Genomic DNA, 21,825 nt, shown 5'->3' with positions numbered 1-21,825 from the left:
TTATCCAACAGCACTTTCAGAATTATTATTTTTTAAATGCTCCAAAATACACTGGAATACAACTATTCCAATGCATTTGTTTTTATCTTTTTGTACTGTTTTTCCTTTCTCCTTATTTAAAAAAAAAAAAAAACCTCATATAAACACACAAAACCATCTGAAGGTAAGTAGTTTACTTTCCTACATAGCAATAACTTCCATTTTTAATCTGTTAATAACTTATTTGGAACAGACAACTTTGTTAAGTAGCAATATTGATCCAGTTATGCAAATTACGATACAAAATTTACAGTGATACTCAAGGTCACTTTGTCGTTTCCTGAGAGATGATGTTTGGGAAAGTCAGTTTACTTCAGTTAAGCACGCTGCTTGCCTTAAATGCTACTTATTAATAAAATTATTCTTTTGGCAAAACCTTTGGTTTCAAACAATGCGAACAAAGAAATATTAATTTCTAATTATTTTATTTCTAGTGTTTTTAAATTGAATTTATCCTTCAGTACCTGAGTAGTTATTGTGAATTACTGACTAGAGATATATATCCCTTAACACACATTTCATCTAGTCCCCTTTGTAAAAATGTAACAAAGTCATTTTACATTTTTAAACCACTTGGTATAAAAATGCAAAGTGAGCTTAAATGCTACTCAACTCTTCCTAATTCTTCCACTGGGAAATTCTAGAAAACTGAACTAATGAAATGCAACTTACACTTTTAAAATTCTAATTATAATTGTCACATTTTGTTGAAGGTTAGACTAAAACTGCTATATCTGTTAACTAAGTCAAGCGTTGTACTATATAACATACGTGTTATTTAACGTGAGAGTGTTAAAAGTCAAGTTCCCGGCAGAAATCGAAGTACTCCATTCTGTCTTCTGGGAATGTATAAATTAACCATTCTGCCCCAAGCGGTCCTCCTCCCTTCCTCCGTCCGCCCTATTTTAAATGTAGATAGGGCAGCTCAAGTCTTTTGAATTTGAAGGGCTGCTATCTCGGCCCCATTCTTTTCATCATCCTGTTTTGAATGACACTGAGCACGTATGGATTCTTTTATAAAAGCACCCCCTGGATGCAGGGCTTGGTTCTCCCGGCTGCTTGCTAATTTTGCATAGCAGTTAAAACTGACTTCTCAAAATCGGCTATCCAAATACAGTTCGAGAATGTTCCACGTAGTTCCTCAAAGGTCTTAGATAACCTCTAGCCTCTAGATTTTCAAACCCAAAGGGGAAGAACTTGCATAATTGCTAAATTCCCAGTTAGAGTGTTCTGGAAGAGGATACGGTAATCCAAAACTATACATTAATTCAAAACCTCCCCGCTCCTGGGCAGCAAGGAGCCAGCATATGCCTCCTTTTAAAATCTATTCTACCTATTCACTGACCGCGCAGGGCTGGGCCACATGGTCCTCCCTTGCAGCCAGTCAGCTGTGAGCAGCAGATGGGATCATTTGCATTTTTCTTTTTATACTTTTTTTGACCGGCAAATTAAAGGACTTTTAAAAAAAAATTTACATTCTCATTGTTTGCCTAAAATACAAACATGGCTTAACTGTTGGTTTGGGCTTCCCTGACCCTCACATGTCACACCCATTCAAGTGACTGAGACTTGAGAAAATACCCGAGGGGTAGGTTTCGTATTTATCAACCTGGAATCTCCAGTCCGGGAGTTAAAAGTAAAAAGAGTCAGCCTTTATTGAGTTGGTGACTCGTGTTTTTCTATTTTAAGAGCTCGGCGCAGATATCCCGTGGGTTTGTCTGTTGCATGTGGGTCTGTAAGCGCGCGCACTTCTAAATCTCTCTGGCTCTGCAGCCTCAAACCTCAAAACTTCGGGTTACAAGTAGAAGGCAGATTTTTAGCTCTTAGGCTCACAACAGAGGGCGGCCACCCTGCTGGGGGAGTGGCCAGAATCAGTGTTTCCCAGCGCTAGGGTCGCTCTCCCGCGGCCCGCCAGACTCCATGCCGGCTCCGCGGGGCTGCAGGGGCCACTCGGGTCCCCGCGCCCCGGTGTCTTTGTGCCGACCGCGGCGCGGGAATACTCTCCCGGGGGGCCTGGGCCACAGCCGAGAAACCAAAACTGCGTGAGAGGCGCGGGCGCCAGGGGAGGAGGCGCCCCGCACAGTCGCGGAGGAAAAAAAAAAAAAGTAGAAAAAGAGGCTTTTCAGGTCAAACTCCTTGGGTCTGAGAAACCACGTTTTAGAGAAATGACTCGCAGCGGGAGAACCGAGGGTGGGCAGGGGACATTGTTAACCAGCGCTGGCCCGCCGCACCGTGGGTGCACGGCCGCCGCCCCCCGCCTGGGGCAGCGGGCGCGGGCCCACGTGGAGCGGCGCGGCACCGGATGAGCGCGCCGGGCCGCCCCGGTCCCCGGAGTGCGCGCCCCAGCTCCCCGCCGCGGCCGTTCACGCCCGAGCGCCGCCGCCGGTCCCGCGTGTGCCCCGCTGAGGGGGAGGGGCGGGCCAGGGGTGGGGGCGGAGGGGTTGTGGTTCCACTGCAGCGGGGGCTCCTGTGTCCTTGTGCGGAAATGACACACGGAGTCCCGTCACGTCACGCGAGAGCGCAGCGCACGGACACACACAAAGAGAGGGGAAAATACACGGCACCCGCCCGCTGCCCCCAGCAACTCCCCGGGCCGCCCCGGCCTGGCCCTCCGCGCGCGGCCCCCACTCCCCGGACCCGCGCTCCCTTCACCCCCCACGTGGCGCCCCAACTCGGCGCGGGCCCGCTCTGCAAAGTACAGAACTCGTGTCCCAGGTAAGTGCGGGGCGGATCAAGCCGGCCGCGCGGTGGCGGCGGCGGCTCCGGAGCAGACGGACGGGAGGGTGGCTGCAACATCCATGCCGGGGTGGGGGCGGGAGCAAGGGAGGGGACGCGCAGGGGGGCTGCCCTGAGCGCGCCCGCCGGGAGGAGCGCCCACCCCCGCGCCGGGCCGAGCCGCGACCGGGCGCCCGGCGCCCACGGGCTCACCGCGCCCATTGTGCCGCGCGCCCCTTTGTGCCCGCTCGGAACGCGGCGGCTCCATGGCGTTCCGGGGAGCACGCGCGCTGCGCGGGGGCGGGGGGAAACGCACAGTGGAACCGTCCGCGCCGCCGCCCCACTCGCGCCGTGCGCGGGCCCCACACCCTTGCCGGGCGCCGCGATGGAGCGGCCGGGGCCGCCGGAAGGCTCTGCGAAGCCGGCGGTGGGCTCGCCCTCGGCCGGGCTGCGGCGGGGGACGGCTCGGCGTGCAGAAGGGGGTGTCAGAGCAGCAGCAGGGGGCGGGGACTGGAGGGAGATGCCCGAGCGGGGAGCGGGAGGCCCGAGAAGCCGCCACTCGGAGGGACGCTGCCTCCGGAGTCAGCAAATGGAGCAAGGCAGGCCGGCGGCGGCGGCGGCGGCCGGGAGCGGACTGGGACGGGCCCCGCCGCTAGGGGGCGCAGCGCTCCCTTCCCGGCTGTCCACGGCGCAGTTCGCGGTTCGCGCTGCCCGGGAGCTGGAGGCGGGCCCGGCGCCTTGGGCGTGCGCCCGGCTGGCGCGAGGCCTTCCCGGCCGGCCGCGGAGCCGAAGCTGGGGCGCCCACCGCCCCTCGTGATCGCCCCCCCTTTCTTGTAAACGTGAGTTCCCACGCAGACTTGGTCTCGCCGGGTCGGTGAGTTGTGCTGCAGCGCCCGTGAGGGCCTTGCGTGTCGACACATTTTTTTTTTCCAAGGTGTTTTTGCAAAGGTAAAAGTTTGAGCTCAGGTGGCCTGTCGCCAGGCCAAGAATCTTACACGCAATGCAATGCAAATGCCAACCACACAAGGGTGTGCGGAACAGGGCTAAGCACTTAAGAGTCGGAGACGTTCAACTTCGTCTTCTTAATGTAACTTTTGAGAATGCTTCCCGTGCCCCAGGGCAACGCGAAGAGTACCTGCTAGCTGCGCTTTGGGAAACTGAGGCAAGGAAGTGAGCTCTCTGGGCTGGGGCTGGCTCGGGATAGAATCGAGAGGGAGACCGAGGAGATTGTTCTGTTATCCGTGCTCCCAACCCAGCCCCCCAGTTTTTCTCGGGGTGTTTTTTTTAAACCATCCATCCCTGGTTTCCATTTTCATGTCACCATACAGCACCCTGTCGGCTTCCCTCACTCCTAGTACTGAGATTTGCGCAAGGTGTTGAATCACAGTTTTCCATCCCCAGCCACTAACCCACTATCTGATAACTTAGTACGTGCTCAATAAATTTTTGCTAAATAAATGGAGAGCGTCTTGGATTCCAGAACAGTGTATCCTTTCCTACTAGGGGGCTAGCTGCTGTGTGTATGGCCCTTGAAAAATTCACAGAAATCTAGAACCTTTAAAATGTCACATCAAAAACGCCTTCACTGAACATCACTTACCAGAGAGGCCATCTCCTTGATGAGGTAATTTAGCAGAAAAACTTTATGCCTTCCCTTCCTGCACCATGCCCAAAGCACTCGTAATAGTGAGAAGAGAGACTACTTAGGACCTAGTAGACAGGATGGTCAGCATCCCAATAATCTGTTAAAGGGACGACATGAACACATTTTCTTTACCCTCTTCCTTTTGGTCACTTCTGGGTTCTACGCATCCCTTAAATGAGCAAAAGAAGAGCAGAAGTTCTAATAATTAGACAGAAAAAAATTGAAATAACCTGACAGAGTTTCGATTAGGTGAAAATTTAATCTCCTACAGGAATGTCCCACCTGGCACTTGTTAGAGCTGTCTAGAAAGTCCCTGAAGCAGTGAGGTTCACCCTGGTGAATAATTGGGGGATGTGTCTTAAGTACCTCAAATCTTAAAGTGTAGGAACACATGAAGGTTGCCAGCCAACCAGCAAAAATAATTTGGTGTAAGTGTATGGGAGGTTGGGGTGTAGTGTTTTTTGTTTTTTGTTTTCCCTCCTGGCACTTAGTTTTGATGACATATTATGGTTACTTCCCTATTATTCACTGCCCATTATTGGCTAAAGTAAGTTTGGAGGAATTATTTGTAGAATTAATTTTTGGGGTGAAAGCTTTTCTGTATCCTCTTGATGGTGGCTACAGGGATGTACACATGTTATCTAGAGAGTAAATTTTACTCTATGGTAATCTTAAAACATAAAATCTAAAGTCTCACACACAAAACCATGCCCCCAGACAGATATTTTATGTGCTTAGTGAGCACACAAAATCACCTTTCTCTTGCTGTTTATTTCCTGCTCTTCTCCCCCCTTACCATGTTCCAGTATCTCTTGCAACATTCTTATTTCAGCCCAGGCTCTTGTATTTTCTGGAACTAGCTGCCACACATGACTCGCACATGCCAAGCTAAGGGCTCTCCACGCTGGCATCAGGCCTTCAGTGTGTCAAACAGGAGAAGTGCTGTTGCGCTTGGAGCGGTGTTAATGCGTGGTATGTAAGTCACTGGATGATCGGACTTTATACAAACTATTGTTTTAGAGCTGAGTTTTTCTCAGCAGCTCACCTTCTTCCATTTTTAATTCACCTTGAAACGCGTACAGCTGTCCCTCAATATTCTTGGAGAATTGGGTCCAGGACCCCCTTCAGATACCAAAATTTGCAGTTGCTCAAAGGCCCTTTCAGTGGGTCCTCTGTATTCTGGGAGTCAGAACCCACAGATACGGAAGGCTGACTGTATTTAAAGTCAGCCCTTTTGGTGTTTTGTTCTCTACTAATGGCCACCTCTCTTCTCATCTTGAAAATCAGTGATTTTCAGTTATCACTGGCCAGCAAATACAACACAGTTGCATTGATTATTTAATTGAATAAATCACTTACTACTCTTTTCCTATTTGGAAGGGGCTGTTGGTTTGAGTGTGGCGCTAGTAAGTTAAAGGAGGAGTTTGAGGGGTGGCAGGAAGCTAACACCCGACTGTGCTCCAACTCTGATTAGCTCATGTGGTCACAAGAAAAACACTTGAAAAAGTGGGAAGTACAGAGGAAACTCTGCTTATACTTCGCAGGAAAATTAGTCACCATTGTCCAGTTGGTCACATGAGTGGCTTCTGGGATACGCTGGCCCTCCTTTCCTCCTTGACCCCAGCTTCTCTTAGATACCAAGGTTAAAGTTAAAGTAGAGTCTGGCTCCTCCTACCATTGATGTCCAAGGAGGTAGCCCTTCTCAAGGTCAGGGAGGGCTTAATAAGTAAGTAGAAGCCTTTAGCTGAGAACATGTCACATATAGTCACATTCAGAAAATGCAGTGTCTGAAGGGTGAAACGCCACATCGCAGGCAGGCACGGCTGCGCGGTTGTCCGCCGCTGCGTGCTGAAAGATGAGGTGGTGCTCTGACTGAATAAGGAAGGCAGCGACAATTACAGCTTTAGAAAAACTCGGGGGAAAATTGCCCTGGTTTTGTGAGTACTGGTATTTTTCAAACTGCATTTGCAGATGTGTCTAAAAATAAAAACAAATTGCAAACATGTCCTTTAAGTCCCATGGGTAGGATGCCCTTGCCAAGAGGGCTGGGTTCTGAGAACCCCGAGGCTCCCAGCCACTCCTGCAGACGCAGACTGAGCCCTGCAAGAGTAGATGGCATGGGAACATTCTTCCTGTCCTTAGGGAGAGCATTTTGATTTCACCCCTTCCAGTTTAATGTTTGTTTCTTTCATTTGAAAGAAACATTACTAAACCTTTTAAAAAGTTTTAAACCATCTTATTTAATTTTACAGTTTTTAAAAGCATTCACTATTAAGATGCACTTTAAACATCTTTTTTTTTTAAGAAGCTTTATAGTAGGTAACATTTCCTGAGTACTGTAAGCCAGGCACTTACTTTCTCCTTTGTAGTTTCACAGAGTCTCTAGGAGGTAAGGTAGTGTGTGCAGCTGCCTTGTAAGAAAAAAGCGCCAAGGCTTGGGTGGTTAAGCCACTTGCCCAGGGTTAGAAGCTAAACATAGCTAGAACCCGGATTCTATCTGCCTCTGAAGTTTAGTAGGGAATTCCACTTTCTTCCTCGTCGGCTGCTTTGGTCCCTACCTTGGTGGTCTGAGGGCCTGTCTGGCTCATTGACTTGCTCCTGCATCAGAGCCCAGCCTACAAATGGGTACTCAGCAGGGAAGGGAGAAAGCAAAGCAGGGATGGTTATTAGTGTCCCCTTCAGTCCCAGCTCTTCTTGGAGGGCTGGAATGAAGCCATCACTTCCGAGTCCACCCCACCTCTTTCTCCTCGCCTTGCTCTGCAGCAGCCCCCCTCCAAGGGAGGTACAGCTTACTGGTCCCTCTGGTCCTCTTTCTGCAGAGTAAGTGAGGATTGCACAGGTGAACGTGTGGACACTCAGACCTTGGAGCCAGCGCTACGTGAATGTTAATGGCTGTCCTCCCTTTCTATGTTTAATCTTTAAAAATCAGTATGACCTGCAGTGGGGAGGTTTCATGAAGTCAGATCATGTGGATTGGCAGGATGAAGTAGGCTTTTGTTAGGTCCTCGTTAAACTGTTTAAATCCTTGTTTGTTTTATTAATAACACTTTTTAAATGATCTGGGCCTGTCCTCCCTGCTTTACCTTTTGTATATGGCATTGCTGCATGGCCACCATCCCCAGGGTCTCAGGTTCTGATCACATTCCCCTCCTGGGGCTCACGTTCTCAAGAATTTGCTCAGGTGGTGCAAGTTTGCCTCGACACAGGAGTGGAGGTCGGGGGAACATGCCCAGAGTGGCCTGAGGTCAGGGCTGCCCGGCCAGGTCTATGAACCGAACCTCAGCCTGGGGTGAGTCCCAGGTCCCGTGGATGTTTCCGATGTAGTGGGGCAGAATCCTGAGTCAGCTGGCTGGGATTTGAACGGCGAGGTTTCAGGAAGCCCAAGTACTTCCCATTTCTGGGCCTGCTGCTTGTCCTGCGTGACTCTGGGCAGCCGCAAGCCTCCAGCGCCTCTGATTAGCCCCCGCGCTGTTCTCGCGGGAGCCCTGGGCTGGCTGCTGTCAGGAGCGCAAATCTCTTAAAGAACTCGACAGGTGCCCCGGGTCTCTCCCAGCCCGCTGTGGGTGGCACTAGAGGACATTTTCCTTTGGCAACCTGTTGGGTACTTAAGGCAGAGACCAGTGATCCTGTGCGGGTAGAGGGCTTTACCAAGAAATCGCCACGCCGGGTGCCCCCTGCTCACCTTACTGTGGTCTTGCATCCAGCTCTTAGCAAGGACAGTTTCCCCAGTCAGATGCTTGTGACTCCTTCTTACGCACTTTGAGCTGGTGACCTCAGCACACTCCTTCCTTTTTCTGTAACCCAGCTACTCCTCAGCTCCCCAGATCTCCCCTCCCCTCTCCCCACTGCCCCATGCTGCTTCACCCTGGAGCCAGGGCCCCTGGGGCAGGCCCCTGATTTGCCCAGTTTGGTCCAGTTTTGAGGAATCAGGGATGGAGGGCTCCAGGTGCTGGTCAGAATGTCTCCCAGGGTGCTCAGACACGAGAGGGCCCCAACGAAAGGGCTGTGCATCCATCTTCCAGAATGCAGGAACACAGCAAGTCCAGCCTGGAGAAATGCTCACCTGCTCTCTAGCCCTTTTGTCTCCTGAGCCGGCCGCAGGCTCTCAGTGACCAGGCCTCAGTGCTCCGCTTGGATCCCTGATCCAGAAGCCTTGGTCTGGATTTTTCTTTTCCCTCCCACGAAATATGGCTTATTTTAAAAAACACTCCAAGTATCAGGCAGCGCATTGATAGAACCTACAATGTACCCACCAGGAAATGACATTTCCTTAGTGTTCAAAGCTGATCTTTCCACCTTCCTGTTCACACCTGGGCTTGTAGCTGAGACTTTTTTCTGATCTCCCCCTCTCTCCATACTGAGGAACTTTTTACCCCTTCAGAGGTGATAATTAAAGGACAGTTAGGAAAGAGAGATCCACACTAGTTTGTCAGTTGTTATATTGTTTCTTAGAGCATCAGTATTTAATGCTTACAAGTTAAATGATTTGAATTTTACATTCTTAGCTTGTTGCTGTTTGTAGACAGAATATGACTTGGCTAGGCAGTGAAGATGGCTATACTTCTTATCTTTTCATTAAAATTTTTTTCAAAGAATTGCATGCTCACTATAGGGTATTTGGAAAGCAGAGAAAAATATAAAAAAAAAAAGAATCATCCATAATCATCCTAATTGGAGGTAATTAACATTTGGGCATATTTCCTTTCGTCTGCTTTATGGCATTTTTTGATTTTGTAGTTGAGATTTCCCCAGTGAACTTTGACATATGTTATTATTGACTAGGTAACCGTGTGATGAACAACTGATTTTGAACCTTTACACATAATTTAATGCTCAGCTCTTTTCAATAGAGGTTTTGAAGTCATGTGTTGGGAAAATGTGTAGAAGTTGATATCCTAACTTTGTATAATGGAAATAACAATAGTGATCAAAGGTGATCTCAGACCAGGTCACACTGAGTTTGTTGTCAACTTCCATTTTTTCTGCAGCTTTTTGTGGAATTTATCAGTAGTTAATAACAGTTGATGGTACAGAGGGCTTACTCTGAACCAGGGTTTCCACCCTCAGCTGGACCCAAGAGTTCCTGCCCGTGCTCAGCTTAAGATCCACTTGAAGTAAAAAACTCCCTGGCCCAGGTTCTTTGGCCTTCTGGCCTTTACCCATTTCTCATCATAATTTTCAAGTGTGTGAGGCTCTGTAAGTGACTGAAAGATTTGGTTGTAGGTCTTTATAAGCTCACAGTTATGAGGAAGATCAAGATATGCCCATTTAAACATTGACAAAGTTATTTCCAAAGCAAATTTCCCCCCTACAATTTGCTTTAATGTTGTTTCCTCCCCGAGGAAGGTCTTGGGGAAACAAGGAAAGAAGTCTTGTTAGGTATATGTCAGAGGTTACAGTTATTTGTCTCCAGGTCATGAAATTGTAAGCACTGGTGGTCTTCTGCACAGCTGCAGGCTGTGTTTATTAGATGTGAGTAATGGTTGTTATAGAAACCTTAATGTAGTATCTTCTAACCTTGACATTCTGACTGCTCTTTCCTTCCTGTTACTGTTATCTTCTGGTGTTTACCCACCCTCCCCTCCAACAGAAGTTCCCAGAGTTCCGTCTTCACCCTCCAGGGCCTCCCATGTCTACCCTTTGTTGGCTTTGATCTCTGTAAATAAGCTGTACGTTCAGTGGATCCATCCATCAGCACCAGCAGCTCCCCATCACTCAGTGGGGACTGTAGCCACAAAAGCACAGGACAGGGGGCCTGGGGGCCACTCCCAACAGTATGATCCCGAGCATGTTCCTCATTTCTCTAAGCCAGTTTCCTCACTTGTAAAATGAGACTATGAAGAGTTTTTCCACCTCGTAGGATTGTTGAGTACGTTTACCATGGAGCCATTTATCTAGTGTATAGCATCTTCCTCAGGGTCGGCTGTTTCCATGGGGGGTGTGCAAGGAGCAGGAAGGGAATGGCACAGCAGGGTTTCCGCCTTCCCGGATTGCCTAGGTGAGCCAGGGTGTCCCTCTGTCCCCGCCATGCCCCCTTGGATACCTCTATTACCTCCCTCAGTGCTGGCCTTAGCCAGGGACTCCCCACTGGAAGCCCGTTAGCATGCCCCCATCCTTGCTGGTTTTCAGCCCTTCTCTGTCTCCTCCCAAAGAAACGACTCACTCCAAATCCTCATCTCAGAGTCCACTTCTGGGGGAACTCTAAAAAAAGAAGTGATACAGAAACTTCCATGATACATTAAGCGAAAGAAGAAAGGCAACAAGGATCTCAAACCTTTTAGTCTCAGGATCCCTTGATACCCATAAAAAATATTGAGGACCTCAAATTGTTTATATCTGTCAATATTTATTGTGTTAGAAACTGAAACAGAAAAGTGTTTAAATATTTATTCATTCATTTAAAAATAACCAAAATAAAACTATAACAAGTTAATGTCAATAACCTTTTTTTTTATGAATAATAACTTTTTCCAAAAAGAATTAGTGAAAGGAGTGGTACTGTTTACATTTTTGCAGGTCTCTTTAATATCTGACTTAATAGATGACAGATGAGTTTTCATATCTGCCTTTGTATTCAGTCTTTTTGCAAAATAATGCATCAGGTAGCCTCTGGAAAACTCTCCTGCACACCTATGAAAGGAAGGGGGCAACATCTCAGTGTCATTATGCCATGAAAATAGTTTTGAGCTCATGGACCCCCTGAAACAGTCTTGTATATAGTGGTAAACTGGCTCCCCAAAAAGAAAAAAGGAAAAAAAAAACAAAAAACCCCACCCTGTTTGTAAAAGTGTTGATTTCCATAGTGTAAATTCCCACCATGGCCCATTTCAAGCTATAGTGTAAAATAAACTTTCTTATTATTTAAAAAAAAAATCTAGTCATGGACAACTAGTTGTGGAGTTGGGTAGAGACACACAATTGTGGAGTTGGGTAGAGACACACAATCCATGCAGGGCTGTCTGAGCCCGGCTGCCACACTGCACAGTACCCATCACACTTTGAGAACCTCTGATAGAGTATCTCTGGAAGGGCTCACAGGAAAACTCACATCCAAGAAATGGACACAACGTTGTAAACTGACTATACTTAAGTTTAAAAAAATAAGAAATATGACATAATTGCCTCCAAGAGAGTAAACCAGTGACTGGAGGACTGTGGGCTTTTTAACCGAATATCCTTTTATAACCGTTTGAATTTTGTTTCAGATGCATGTATACCTTTTCTTTCATCTAGTCGAAAGAAAAGGGGGGGAAAGACTTTGAGCATTTTTCCTTCTTAAAATGAACTCTAAGTTGACCTATAATTTGTCAATCTTTTCAGCTTTTCCATTTCTTGTGGCATCTCTTAGAACTGGTCCAAGAACCAGTGAATGGTTCTCTCTCCTCTGCATGCCCCTTGTCTTGCTTCACACTTTCTTCTGGTTCTTTGCTGATACTCGGGAGGCAGATTCAGCGGGTTTTCAGCATGAGGCCCAGAGGGAGCCCTGCCAGTTATTGCACGTATGTAGCTAATATAAGCGACTTATCCTTTGTAAGTTGATATTTTTTTAACATTTTTTATTGATTTATAATCATTTTACAGTGTCGTGTCAAATTGTAAGTTGATATTTGAGTGTCTATAAAGCATCTTCTTGTTCTTTAAACATTTGGGATTGCCCTTCCTTTTGTGCTGTTGGTAAACTGAAGGCTTTCTGGTGACCTGGTTTCCCCCCAAACCATGTGCTTTGCATGGAAAATTGAACATTGTCCTTCTTGTCCTATGAAGAAAGTTAGAGACTAGTAGGTATTACAGTAAAATTATACACACTCCTAGGAGCTTTGCAACATTGAAAACCTTTCTTTACCAATGGCAGTCACTTTGCCTGAGGCTTCCTAGGCTATTTGGTCCAAACAGACAAACAAACAAGCATTTTCACTTATTGGATTAACCGCTGGAGACTGGTCCTGTTTGAGAGTTACCCTCCCATAGGTCATCCATGTCTTAGGACCTGTGCTTTTTTTACCTAGAGGCAGCTGCAAGCTTCACGGGTCTCCTTGACACACATGCCCTTCATTTGTTTAAATCTTCCCTTGGGCGTGGTCAGGGGTTTCTCAAGGATGAGAAACAGGCACCCCGTGGGGGAAAGCTGATTTTCAGGGACACATGGATGCATAGTTAGACTGTCTCACAATTTTAGATTCGCAGTGAGAGGAATAAGAGGATTTTGAGGAGAGAATGTTAAAAAGAGAAATTCTACAAAGTCCTGCAGGCAAAGGAGATTGTAATCCTGGCAGCCAATGATAGCTCCTACGTCACCTGTAGTTGTGTAAGCAAAAGGAATTTCTGCGGCATGCTTGGTATCCGGGTGTTCAGTGTCCGCCCAGGATGAGCAGCCTTGTGACCGTCATCTGGGCAGATGGCCAGGAAATAGAGGTAGCAATGTGCGATACCCCTCCTCTTTCTACCCTGCTGGGACCATGTTGATGTGCTGTCTCTGCATTAGCTCGGGATGCCGGGAAGTGATCCACACATCCCATCCCTCTTTTGCAAACTTCCGATTTTTTTTTCTCTATTCAAAGGAGCTTTTCACATTTTTGGTCTTCCCTTCCCAAAGCAAAAGGTAGAACTCACTCCCTCAGCATTCTCTTCAGCTGGAATGCAGGCATGTAACCTAGGCTCCCTGAATTTGGAACATCTACACTTTATAATTTTGGAATTGAGCAGCAGAAATAAACGTGCTAGTTGAGGAAGCAAATATGCAGAGTGTTGATCAATTATGTGAGGACTAGCATATCTGTCTTTGTAGATAGTAATAAAGTTTATATCTAGTTGCCAGTATTAGGGCTATATGTGTCATCTCCCCCAGTTCAGTGGTCCAAAGCCTGGGGGCAGTGGAGATTTCAGTAGATTCATTGAATTTCTGTAGTTCTCATGATTGGTTTTTAGGTTCTGGAGAGCCTGTTAGTCACTTAATGTTCTTTGATCGATTCCCTTTCTGCTTAAAAGAGGGAGGAATGTATTGTGAGGGAGTCTGTATAAGCATGGAGCAGACTAGTTTTCCTGGTAGTGACAAGGAGATGAAAGGAGAGTTCAGGACAGACTGGGATTTCAAAATGCAGAATAGATAAACAAGATTATACTGTATAGCACAGGGAAATATATACAAGATCTTATGGTAGCTCACAGAGAAAAAATGTGACAATGAATATGTATATATGTTCATGTATAACTGAAAAATTGTGCTCTACACTGGAATTTGACACAACATTGTAAAATGATTATAACTCAATAAAAAATGTTAAGAAAGAAAGGAAAGAAAGAGAAAGAAGGAAGGAAAGAGAGAAAGAAAAGAAAAGAAAAGAAAAGAAAAGAAAAGAAAAGAAAAGAAGAGTTCGGCTGCTGTTGGACAGAGAGACCCAAGGCTGGAAACTGGCCCCTGCGTTCATCAGAGGAGCCTTAACAGAAGAATGAGGATTCTGTAATTCCCTCTCCTGGTGGCTGACCTGAGATACATACAGACTTGGTTTGAATCCTAGTTCTGCCATCTAATAGCTGTGTGATGCTGGGGCAAATAGCTGCCCCCTGTCCCCTTCCTCCCACTTCCAATATTCAGATATTTTACCTGAATAGAAAATATAATTTTTCTGACTTGTCATTTGAGGTATAATTGACAAATACAAATTGTACCTATTTAAGGTGCACCCCCTTGTTTTTTACCCGTAAAAGTGGGATTGAAATAGCTCAGGGTGACATGGAGGCATACACTAAGTGTCCAGCCAGCGCCTAGCCCCAGGTTCACAGGCTGCAGGTGTTAATGAGGACTGCTTGCCTCTCTCTCCACCACTCGAGCCAGATGCACTTGGTTTTCCAGGCCTTGCAAATGAGAAATTCCCCAGCTTCCCAAAAAGTGTGGCTTCTTTGCTGGCTAGGAGAGAAGTGGCCCGCCACACTATGTTCTGAGTTACTTCTGTGCTAATCTAGCATCTGTCACTGGTCTATAAATGAATACGGAAATGTTTTCCAAAGCAGATGCACTCTGGGCGTCCTGAATGCCCGGGAAGCTGGCCACCCTTTCTTTCCACTGCACCCCCTAAGCCTGCTCAGCCCCTCTGGCCTTTCTCCCACCGCAGGTGGCTCAGGTGTGTGCTCTTCCTTCATCATTTTTCTGACACAAGGTTCAGAGGGAGCCTGGAATTCAGGTGCTAAATTGCCTGCTCTAGTGTCACATGGTGGTGGTTCAGCAAGCAAACGCCTCCCTCGGAGCACATTCTGGGCAGAGGCTCCACCCGGCACCTGCCTGCGCCTCCGCGCCTGCGCACTGCACTCCGCGGACCTCCTTCCTGTAGTGGAATATTGGAGAACCATGGCATCCTCGCTCAGCGCTTGTGGTTCTGTGCTGTATTTTCTCATTGACTCCTCTGTTTTTCTAGGATTTGCTCATCCTTTTAATGCTTTCTATTTAGCCAAAGTCTTTGTGGTTTTTCTCTTATTGTGACCTCCCCCCCCCCAAATAAACCATCCGTCATCTCCCTTTCCCAGCTTTTCTCTCCAGAATGTAATTTGTACACTATACTTCCCTCTCCAGCAACCCTGCACTTATTCCTCCTCAGCTGTTTTGCTTCTTCTCACGTCTGCCCTTGACTTGAGGGGATAGGTGGTGTGCCCACGCAGCAGGGACTCCCAGGGCAGGTGGGGAGCTTGAGCGTTCACCCGGGTGAAGACTCCAGTGCTTTTCCTTCAGACGGTCCCTGACTGCGCTGGGAATCAGGCCTGAGTTTCTGCCCGGCATTGGCCAACCTTGTCTGAAAAGAGTACTGATGCCCACCTTCCTGCCTGTGCCTCATTCTCCGCAGAGACACTCAGGTCGGGTGATGTTATCAAACACGAAGTTTATTTCCTTGGAATACAATGGAAATTGTCTTTGCTAAAATTCACTTCTGGTAAAATGGTTCTTGGACCCTCAAAATTGATTTGTTGGTAATTTTCCCTCAGTCTCACCTGCATTTTATATTTTTCAGATAGAAGATAAGTTTAGTAAGTAGGAATTAATTTGTGTCATTTCAGTTTCAAATGAATCCTAAATTTCCTTATCCATTCCTTTGAAAATTAGTTATCAAGGATGAAAAGAATTGTGGCTGTCATGAAGTTATTCTGACCACAGAGGACAGTGCCGCACATCACAGCACCCTGTTGCTGTATTAGTTTTGAAGTTGTTATCCTGTGCATAGATCACCCAGATACTCTAGCCCTCTTCCCCATTCAGCCACCTAAAACAGGGGACCACACACTATTCCATGCCTGCTCGATGAATGGTTTACTGAACATCATAGGTGACATCCCTCTGCCTATAGCCTGCTTTCCTCTGACCCTTAACCAGAATGGGCACTCAGTGTCTGTAGGCAGCTTCACCAGTTGTGGGAACCACAACTCATCATTGTCAACAGTAAAGGCTGTCATGTGTAGTCTTTTCCAATGTTACAGCCTCCTTTATGCTGTAGTCTATTTATGGACACACTGTTATGCAATTTGGGAAATCTCAAAGATGTAATGGTGCTTTTAATCATGGAGCCGGTTTCATTTCAGTTGGGTTGATGGGAGTCAGGGATAGCTCTGTACCAGACCTTGTAGCCCATACAGGGCACCCCCATCCCCTCCTGCCTCATTCCCTCATCAGTAACAAGAGTGGTGTGGACCATATTTTATGGAGGTTGGAAGCTTTGAGAATCCACAGGACCTCTTTCTCTTCCTTGCTTCTAAATGAAGGGCTAGACTAGCACCATCCAATAAAAATACAATGCAAGCTACATATGTAATTTTATATTTTCTAGTAGCCACATTTTAAAAAGGTGAAATTAATTTTAATATTTTACTTAACCCAATAAGCCTGAAATATTATCATTTTAACACATAATCAGTATAAAAGTTGTTAATGAGATATTTTACATTCTCTTTGCTATGCTGAGTCTTTGAAATCCAGCATGCATCTTACAGTACATCTCCATTTGGATTGGCCACGTTCTGAGTCCTTGGGAGCCACATGTGACTGGTAGCTGCATCATGGACAGCACAAGTCTTTTCAGACCTACTGGAGTCCTAACACCTCAGCTCGGGTCCACAGGGTCCACAGCCTCTATCTGTAGTCAGCCTTTTCATTTTGTGGCTAGAATTTATAACTCAGGGACTAACAAATCATCCAAACTATGGGGTCTTTTTTAAGACTTGATTTTCTGAAATATGTTCCCCTTGTTCTGTAAGTGGCTCTCAGTTGATGCTTTAAGATGTGTTCTGCCCATATAAAGTCTTAGAGAAGCGCTCCTAGCAGGCATACAGGAGGCCTGGCTGCTTCTGAGCAACTGCAAAAACAAGAGTAAGAGGATTACAGTTTTCCTTGATGTTGCAGAGCAGTATTGGCTTAACCTTCTATTGCCAGGGTTGGGAGGGTAAGGGAATTTCTCATGGATTGGGAAAATTAAGGAATAAACAATAAATCAAGACTTCATCTTTGTCTTTTCATTTAGTGGAACAGAAGATGAATGCAACTGAATTCAGTGAAGATGTAGAAGAAGGTAAAAAAGCCTCTTTTAAAATATTTTAACTTAATATTTTTATTAGGTCATACATTCAAATGGTTTAAAAATATTAAGAGATACATGATGAAAAATGTCAGAAAATTCTCCTCCCACCCCAGTTCCCATCCCCCTCCACTCATATACCTGTTGTATCTTAAGCATCTTTCCAGAATTACTTTTTTAAAAGCATCATCTAAAAGAGTACTGTTTCTCTCCCTCTAACTCCCCTCGTTCCCCCAAGAGAAGACTTTAAAACCTGTTTTGAACATAATGTTCTTGGAACATGGTTTCATTGTATAGCACTAATGTGGTGACAAATTGCTTGGTTAGAAGGCCAGTTTTATTGTGATTGTTACTCAGACATTGTTGTCTGAGTGAGAGTATCCCAAGGGCAGCCCATATACAACCTGCCGCTCAGGGGACCTTGCATCTTGGTGCTGTCCCGCGGTCTCCCCGCTGAGCCCTATTTCTTCTCTGCCGCAGTTCTAAAGAATAACATTGTGAAAGTGGAGACAGAGGCCGAAGATGCTGCCCTGGACTGCTCGGTGAATTCCAGATCCTCTGAGAAGCACCCTCTGGACGTCTTCACTGCCCTCCAGGACTCCAGCAAGAGAAAGCAACCAGGTGGCGATGGCCCGCCAGACTCCGTCCTGAGCGTGAAGAGGCGGCGGCTGATTCCCGAGGTGAGGGCGCAGCCCCTTCTACAGTTTGCTTGGGCTCTTAACTCTCTGATGAGACGCAGAATCTCTCTCCTCGGGGGGCACGCGGGCAGCTACGAAATCACTGGGCATGAGAAGCTTGCATTTCAGCTATCCCATCTCTGGCTTAAGTTTTCTAGAAGGTGTCTTTAACTGGAATTGTTGTCTGTGTCTGAATTCATTGTTAGGGTGAGGGGAGTCTTCCCCATGCAGCTGCTTTTAAGGTCTTCGTTTTGCTTTGCTACACAGGGAAGGCAGGCACTTGTTGATAGCAAGGACTATTAATGAGAGCTTACCACATGTCACATGGTGCACACGTTACAGGGACTCCTGGAGAAGGTCAGGATTAGCAGGTCTTTTCCTAAATCAAATCCACCTTTTCTGTCTATTAGGGGAGCCTGTTCAGTGAATCTTTTTGTAAAGAGGAGATTATTTTATAACATGCCTGTTATCACTAACCTACCTATGTTATGAATTTACTTTATTTCTTTATCACCTGCTGGCTTTATTGAACTTTGCTAAATTCTGAGAGAGAGAAAATAGAACTGGACATGGTGGTCCCTCTAGCAGCCTGCAGTCCGGATAGGAGACAAGACAGGCACACAGAACAGTTAAGACTGAGGAGAGAGAGGAGTTTGGGAGATGAAGTGTCTGGCCCGGGAGGCCTGGTCAGCAGAGCCTCCCAGAGAGCAGCAGATCACATCTTAAACTCACAGAACATTTTCCCAAGTTCTCTGACCGAACCTCTCTCTCTCTCATCCTTGATTCTGGCTGCCTAAACCAGCTGTACACCTTGTGACTCTGGGGAAGTTTCAAGTGTGGATGGCAGTTTCCAACAAAGTAAGTCATGCTTGCATATGAAAACTCAGAATCCCACCTGGGGAGATGCCCCCTGTGGCCAGTGAAGTTGCAAAATGGTTAGTGCAATTGCTTGTTTCAAAAACTTTGACCCACTTGCCTTTTTTTTTTAATGTTATATTTTAAACTATCATTTATTATCCTTTACACTAATGATTGGTATATAGGTATTTTCCACTTTTATGCTGTTACAAATAGTGCCACAGGGACATGCATATCCCTAAACCTTGTGCCCTTCTGTGAGTGGTTCTGTGGGTTCGGCTTCTCAAGGTTATTCTGAAAGTGCTGGGAAGCTGGAGGGAAGCTGGAGGAGCGCCATGTTATGTTCCAGAGGGACTCCGGAAAACATTTTCTTCTATGTGTCACATTACATTTCTGCTTATGATCAATTCTGCAGACTCCTTCACGTTTGCAAGTGAAGCCTGAGTTCAAGAAATGGCACAGAAAGTAGAGTGTATTGGTTCACTTTTGCAGAGTGACAAACCATCCCCAAACTTAGCAGCTTATAACAGGCACCATTTTACTTATTCATCGTTCTGTGAGTCAGCTGGTGGTTGCTCTGGTTTGGCCTGATGTGCTTGGGGCCGGGTGGTCAGGGAGGACCTCACTCCCGTATCCGGGCTCACCTGGGCTGGTGGGGTGACTCCATCTTCCCTTTTTGCACTTCCTCAGTGTCTATGAGGAGGAGGCCAGTCCAGGCTTGTTCACATGCCTGGAAGAGTTCCTCAGAGCGAAGAGGGCAGACTCTGGGGAGCAAACACTTTTCACGCCTTTGCGCACATCACATTTGCTCATAGCCCACTAGTCAAAGCAGGTCATGTAGCCAAACCCAGATCAAGGGGTGAAAAAATAGATGCCACCTCCCGAGGGCGGAAGTAACAAAGTCACACTGCAAAGAGGCTTCCACACAAGGACAGCGGAACTGTGGTGGCCATTTCTGTAAGCAGTTGACCACAGCAAGGAACAACCAGCTCTTGTATCAAGAAGGAATTCTGACCACGTGTAGGCTGGTCCGTGGCCTTTGTGGACAGCCCGAAGTCACCCCATTGCCTCGTTGCACAAACCGTGTCGCTCCTCATCTTTTCAGCCAATACATTTTTGTTGTCGTGGCATCGTAGGGATGGGAGTATCTTCATATTCTGGGGGCAGAAGGGGAAGGACAAGGTTCTTAGGATTTGTATTTTAGTTGAATCCTTCAGTGTGTGAAGCAAATCAGGAAAGGTTCTCCATTGGGTGGAGTACCACTGAGGCTCATGGTGGAGCGATTTCTCTGAGCATCACAGGAGTGATGTGAAGGTCGCAGATGCTCTTCTGGATCTGGTGAAGCAACAGCTTTGTCTGGCCAGAGCTTCAGGCATCATCCAGGAATTCTGACATGTTTGGAGAAAAGGGAACCAGTATACATTTGAGTATTTCTAATATGACTTGTCTAATTTACATATTCTAACTGGTCACCTATGTTTACTTTTCAATGGACTGAATACAGCAGGCAGTTCTGACCCACCAGATTTTGGAGTGGAAATGACGTGTTAAGGCCTGGATTTTATTTTGGGTGTGTTACCAGCTTTGTTCATCTCCCTTAGCATAGATAAAGTGAGGTTGGTATGCCTGCTCCCCATCCTGTTCTGTAAAAAGGATATATGTAAGTGTAAACCTTCTGAAATTCTCAAGCTCCTTGTAGAAAGGTGTCCTGTGAAGTCAGGGCAGCGTTTCCTTTGAAAAGTTTGTGTAAATTGATGTGTCAGTAAATCAGTAGCCTCAGAACCCTGGGGATTTTAGAACAGGCTATCAGTTTTCTGAAATTACAGCATCTGTTGATTTTTCAAAATGGTAATAGTCCTAATTCAGAGTGGATAGTCCTTTATCCTCCCCCTGCGTTTTCTCTGATCCTTACATATGTGTTGGTGGGGGTCTCGGGGGGGTGGTAGAAGCAGGAAGTGTAGATGACTCTTAAGCACTGTCATCACAGCGTGAGATGGAAGAATGGGAGGCGAAAAGAGCAGTAACCACGAAGAGGGGGAAAGAGGTATGTTAACAGCTCTTGACTGCCTACTTGACAACTAGCCCCACTCCTTTTCTTGTTTCATTTGATCTGTATGCCAGTGATGAGAGAATTAATATCTCATATCTCCCCCAGACAGAAGAGCAAACTCAAACAAAGCATATGTTAAAATCCAGTGCCAGGATGCCAGTAGGGCAGCCTCGTTTGTGGTGTGAGGTCAGGAGGACTGGGAACACACAGCTCCCTGCTCCCCACCCTGGAGGTGAGCCTCACCTCCTCTGATCCAGCTCAGAGAACTGATCAGTTCCAGAATGAGCGGAGACTGGGCTCCAGTGAAAGAGAGTTCACTGTGAGGCCTTTGGCCTGTGACGTGACCTCCCAGATTCAGGTTCCTCCATGGTGATGCCAGCTGACCCCACTCCTGACATTGGGTTCTTGGATAGCTCACTGAGATGACCCTTGGAAGGAGCCCAGCCCAGGGCCGCCCTGGGTCAGCCTCCAGGAATGTTTACTGCTCCTCAACTCCTGTCTCCAAATCCCACCCCTGTGGTCGGTCAGCTGTCTCCCTCCACATTTATCAGGAGGAAAATGACATGGAATTGCCAAGAGAGGCCAGCTGACACCCTCTAGGACACTCCAGGGCCCAGCACCCTAGATTCCAACCCCTTTCAAACATCTCCCTTGACCCCAGGGAAAGGACATGAGGGGGAAGCAGGGAGGATTTGAGCGGTGGCCCTGATGCTAAAGATACGGCACATTCAGACTCCTATCGGGGCTGACGGCTTGTTTATGAGTGACATTTAGGTCAGTGCTGAGAAGAAAAATAAAACCTCCCTCAAAAAAAATCTAACAAAAGGCTGTATAAAGGCTTACTTGGCACCTCCACTGGGAAAGGCTTCATAGCCAAATACAGCAGATGTGGGAGGTGAGTAGCCAGCGTTTTTATTGCTAATCATCTTTTTGTCCACGGAAGTGGGGGTGATATTCAAGAGCCCTGTGCCAGGCAGAAGTTAGCTTTGTTCTCGCAGAGTTCTTTGTTTATTTGTTTTTAATCCTGAAGTGTCACTGTGGTTTGTTTTTCAATTGGAGAATGGAAATGCCATCTCATTCACTCAGTGCAAACGGGCCGAACACCTCCTGAGTGTCAATAACTGGTACCAGCTGGAGAGTCGCAGTCATTTCCACAACCCCAGCAGATAGGTACTGTGGCCGTCCCCATTTCAACAAGGTGCGAAGAAGCCAGCACTACCAAGCCTGCTCGATTTGGAACTGTGCACTTAAACACTGGTGGCCCTGAGCGCTGTGGGGTATTTGTAAGAT

General features: G+C 46.8%; 1 protein-coding gene across 4 annotated transcripts in view; it reads left to right on the top strand.

Annotated features, from left to right (window-relative positions):
* The first annotated feature begins 1,872 nt into the window (after nucleotides 1-1,872).
* Nucleotides 1,873-21,825, top strand: part of BEND3 (BEN domain containing 3) — a 32,286-nt gene continuing 12,333 nt past the window's right edge. Inside the window, exons 1-3 of one of the 4 annotated variants that reach the window (XM_032484626.1) lie at nucleotides 1,873-2,754; nucleotides 16,897-16,944; nucleotides 17,431-17,630. In XM_032484626.1, coding sequence (XP_032340517.1) covers nucleotides 16,908-16,944; nucleotides 17,431-17,630 — 237 coding nt within the window. In that variant the 5' untranslated portion in view covers nucleotides 1,873-2,754; nucleotides 16,897-16,907. Of the gene's footprint in view, nucleotides 2,755-3,512; nucleotides 3,594-4,750; nucleotides 5,372-16,896; nucleotides 16,945-17,430; nucleotides 17,631-21,825 lie in introns of those variants that run through there. The other 3 variants (XM_032484627.1, XM_032484625.1, XM_032484628.1) reach the window with 3 other exon arrangements.

Source organism: Camelus ferus, chromosome 8, assembly GCF_009834535.1.
Source record: "Camelus ferus isolate YT-003-E chromosome 8, BCGSAC_Cfer_1.0, whole genome shotgun sequence".
NCBI lineage: Eukaryota > Metazoa > Chordata > Mammalia > Artiodactyla > Camelidae > Camelus > Camelus ferus.
Note: the sequence above shows the minus strand (reverse complement) of the source record. Positions and strands in the feature narration are given on the sequence as shown.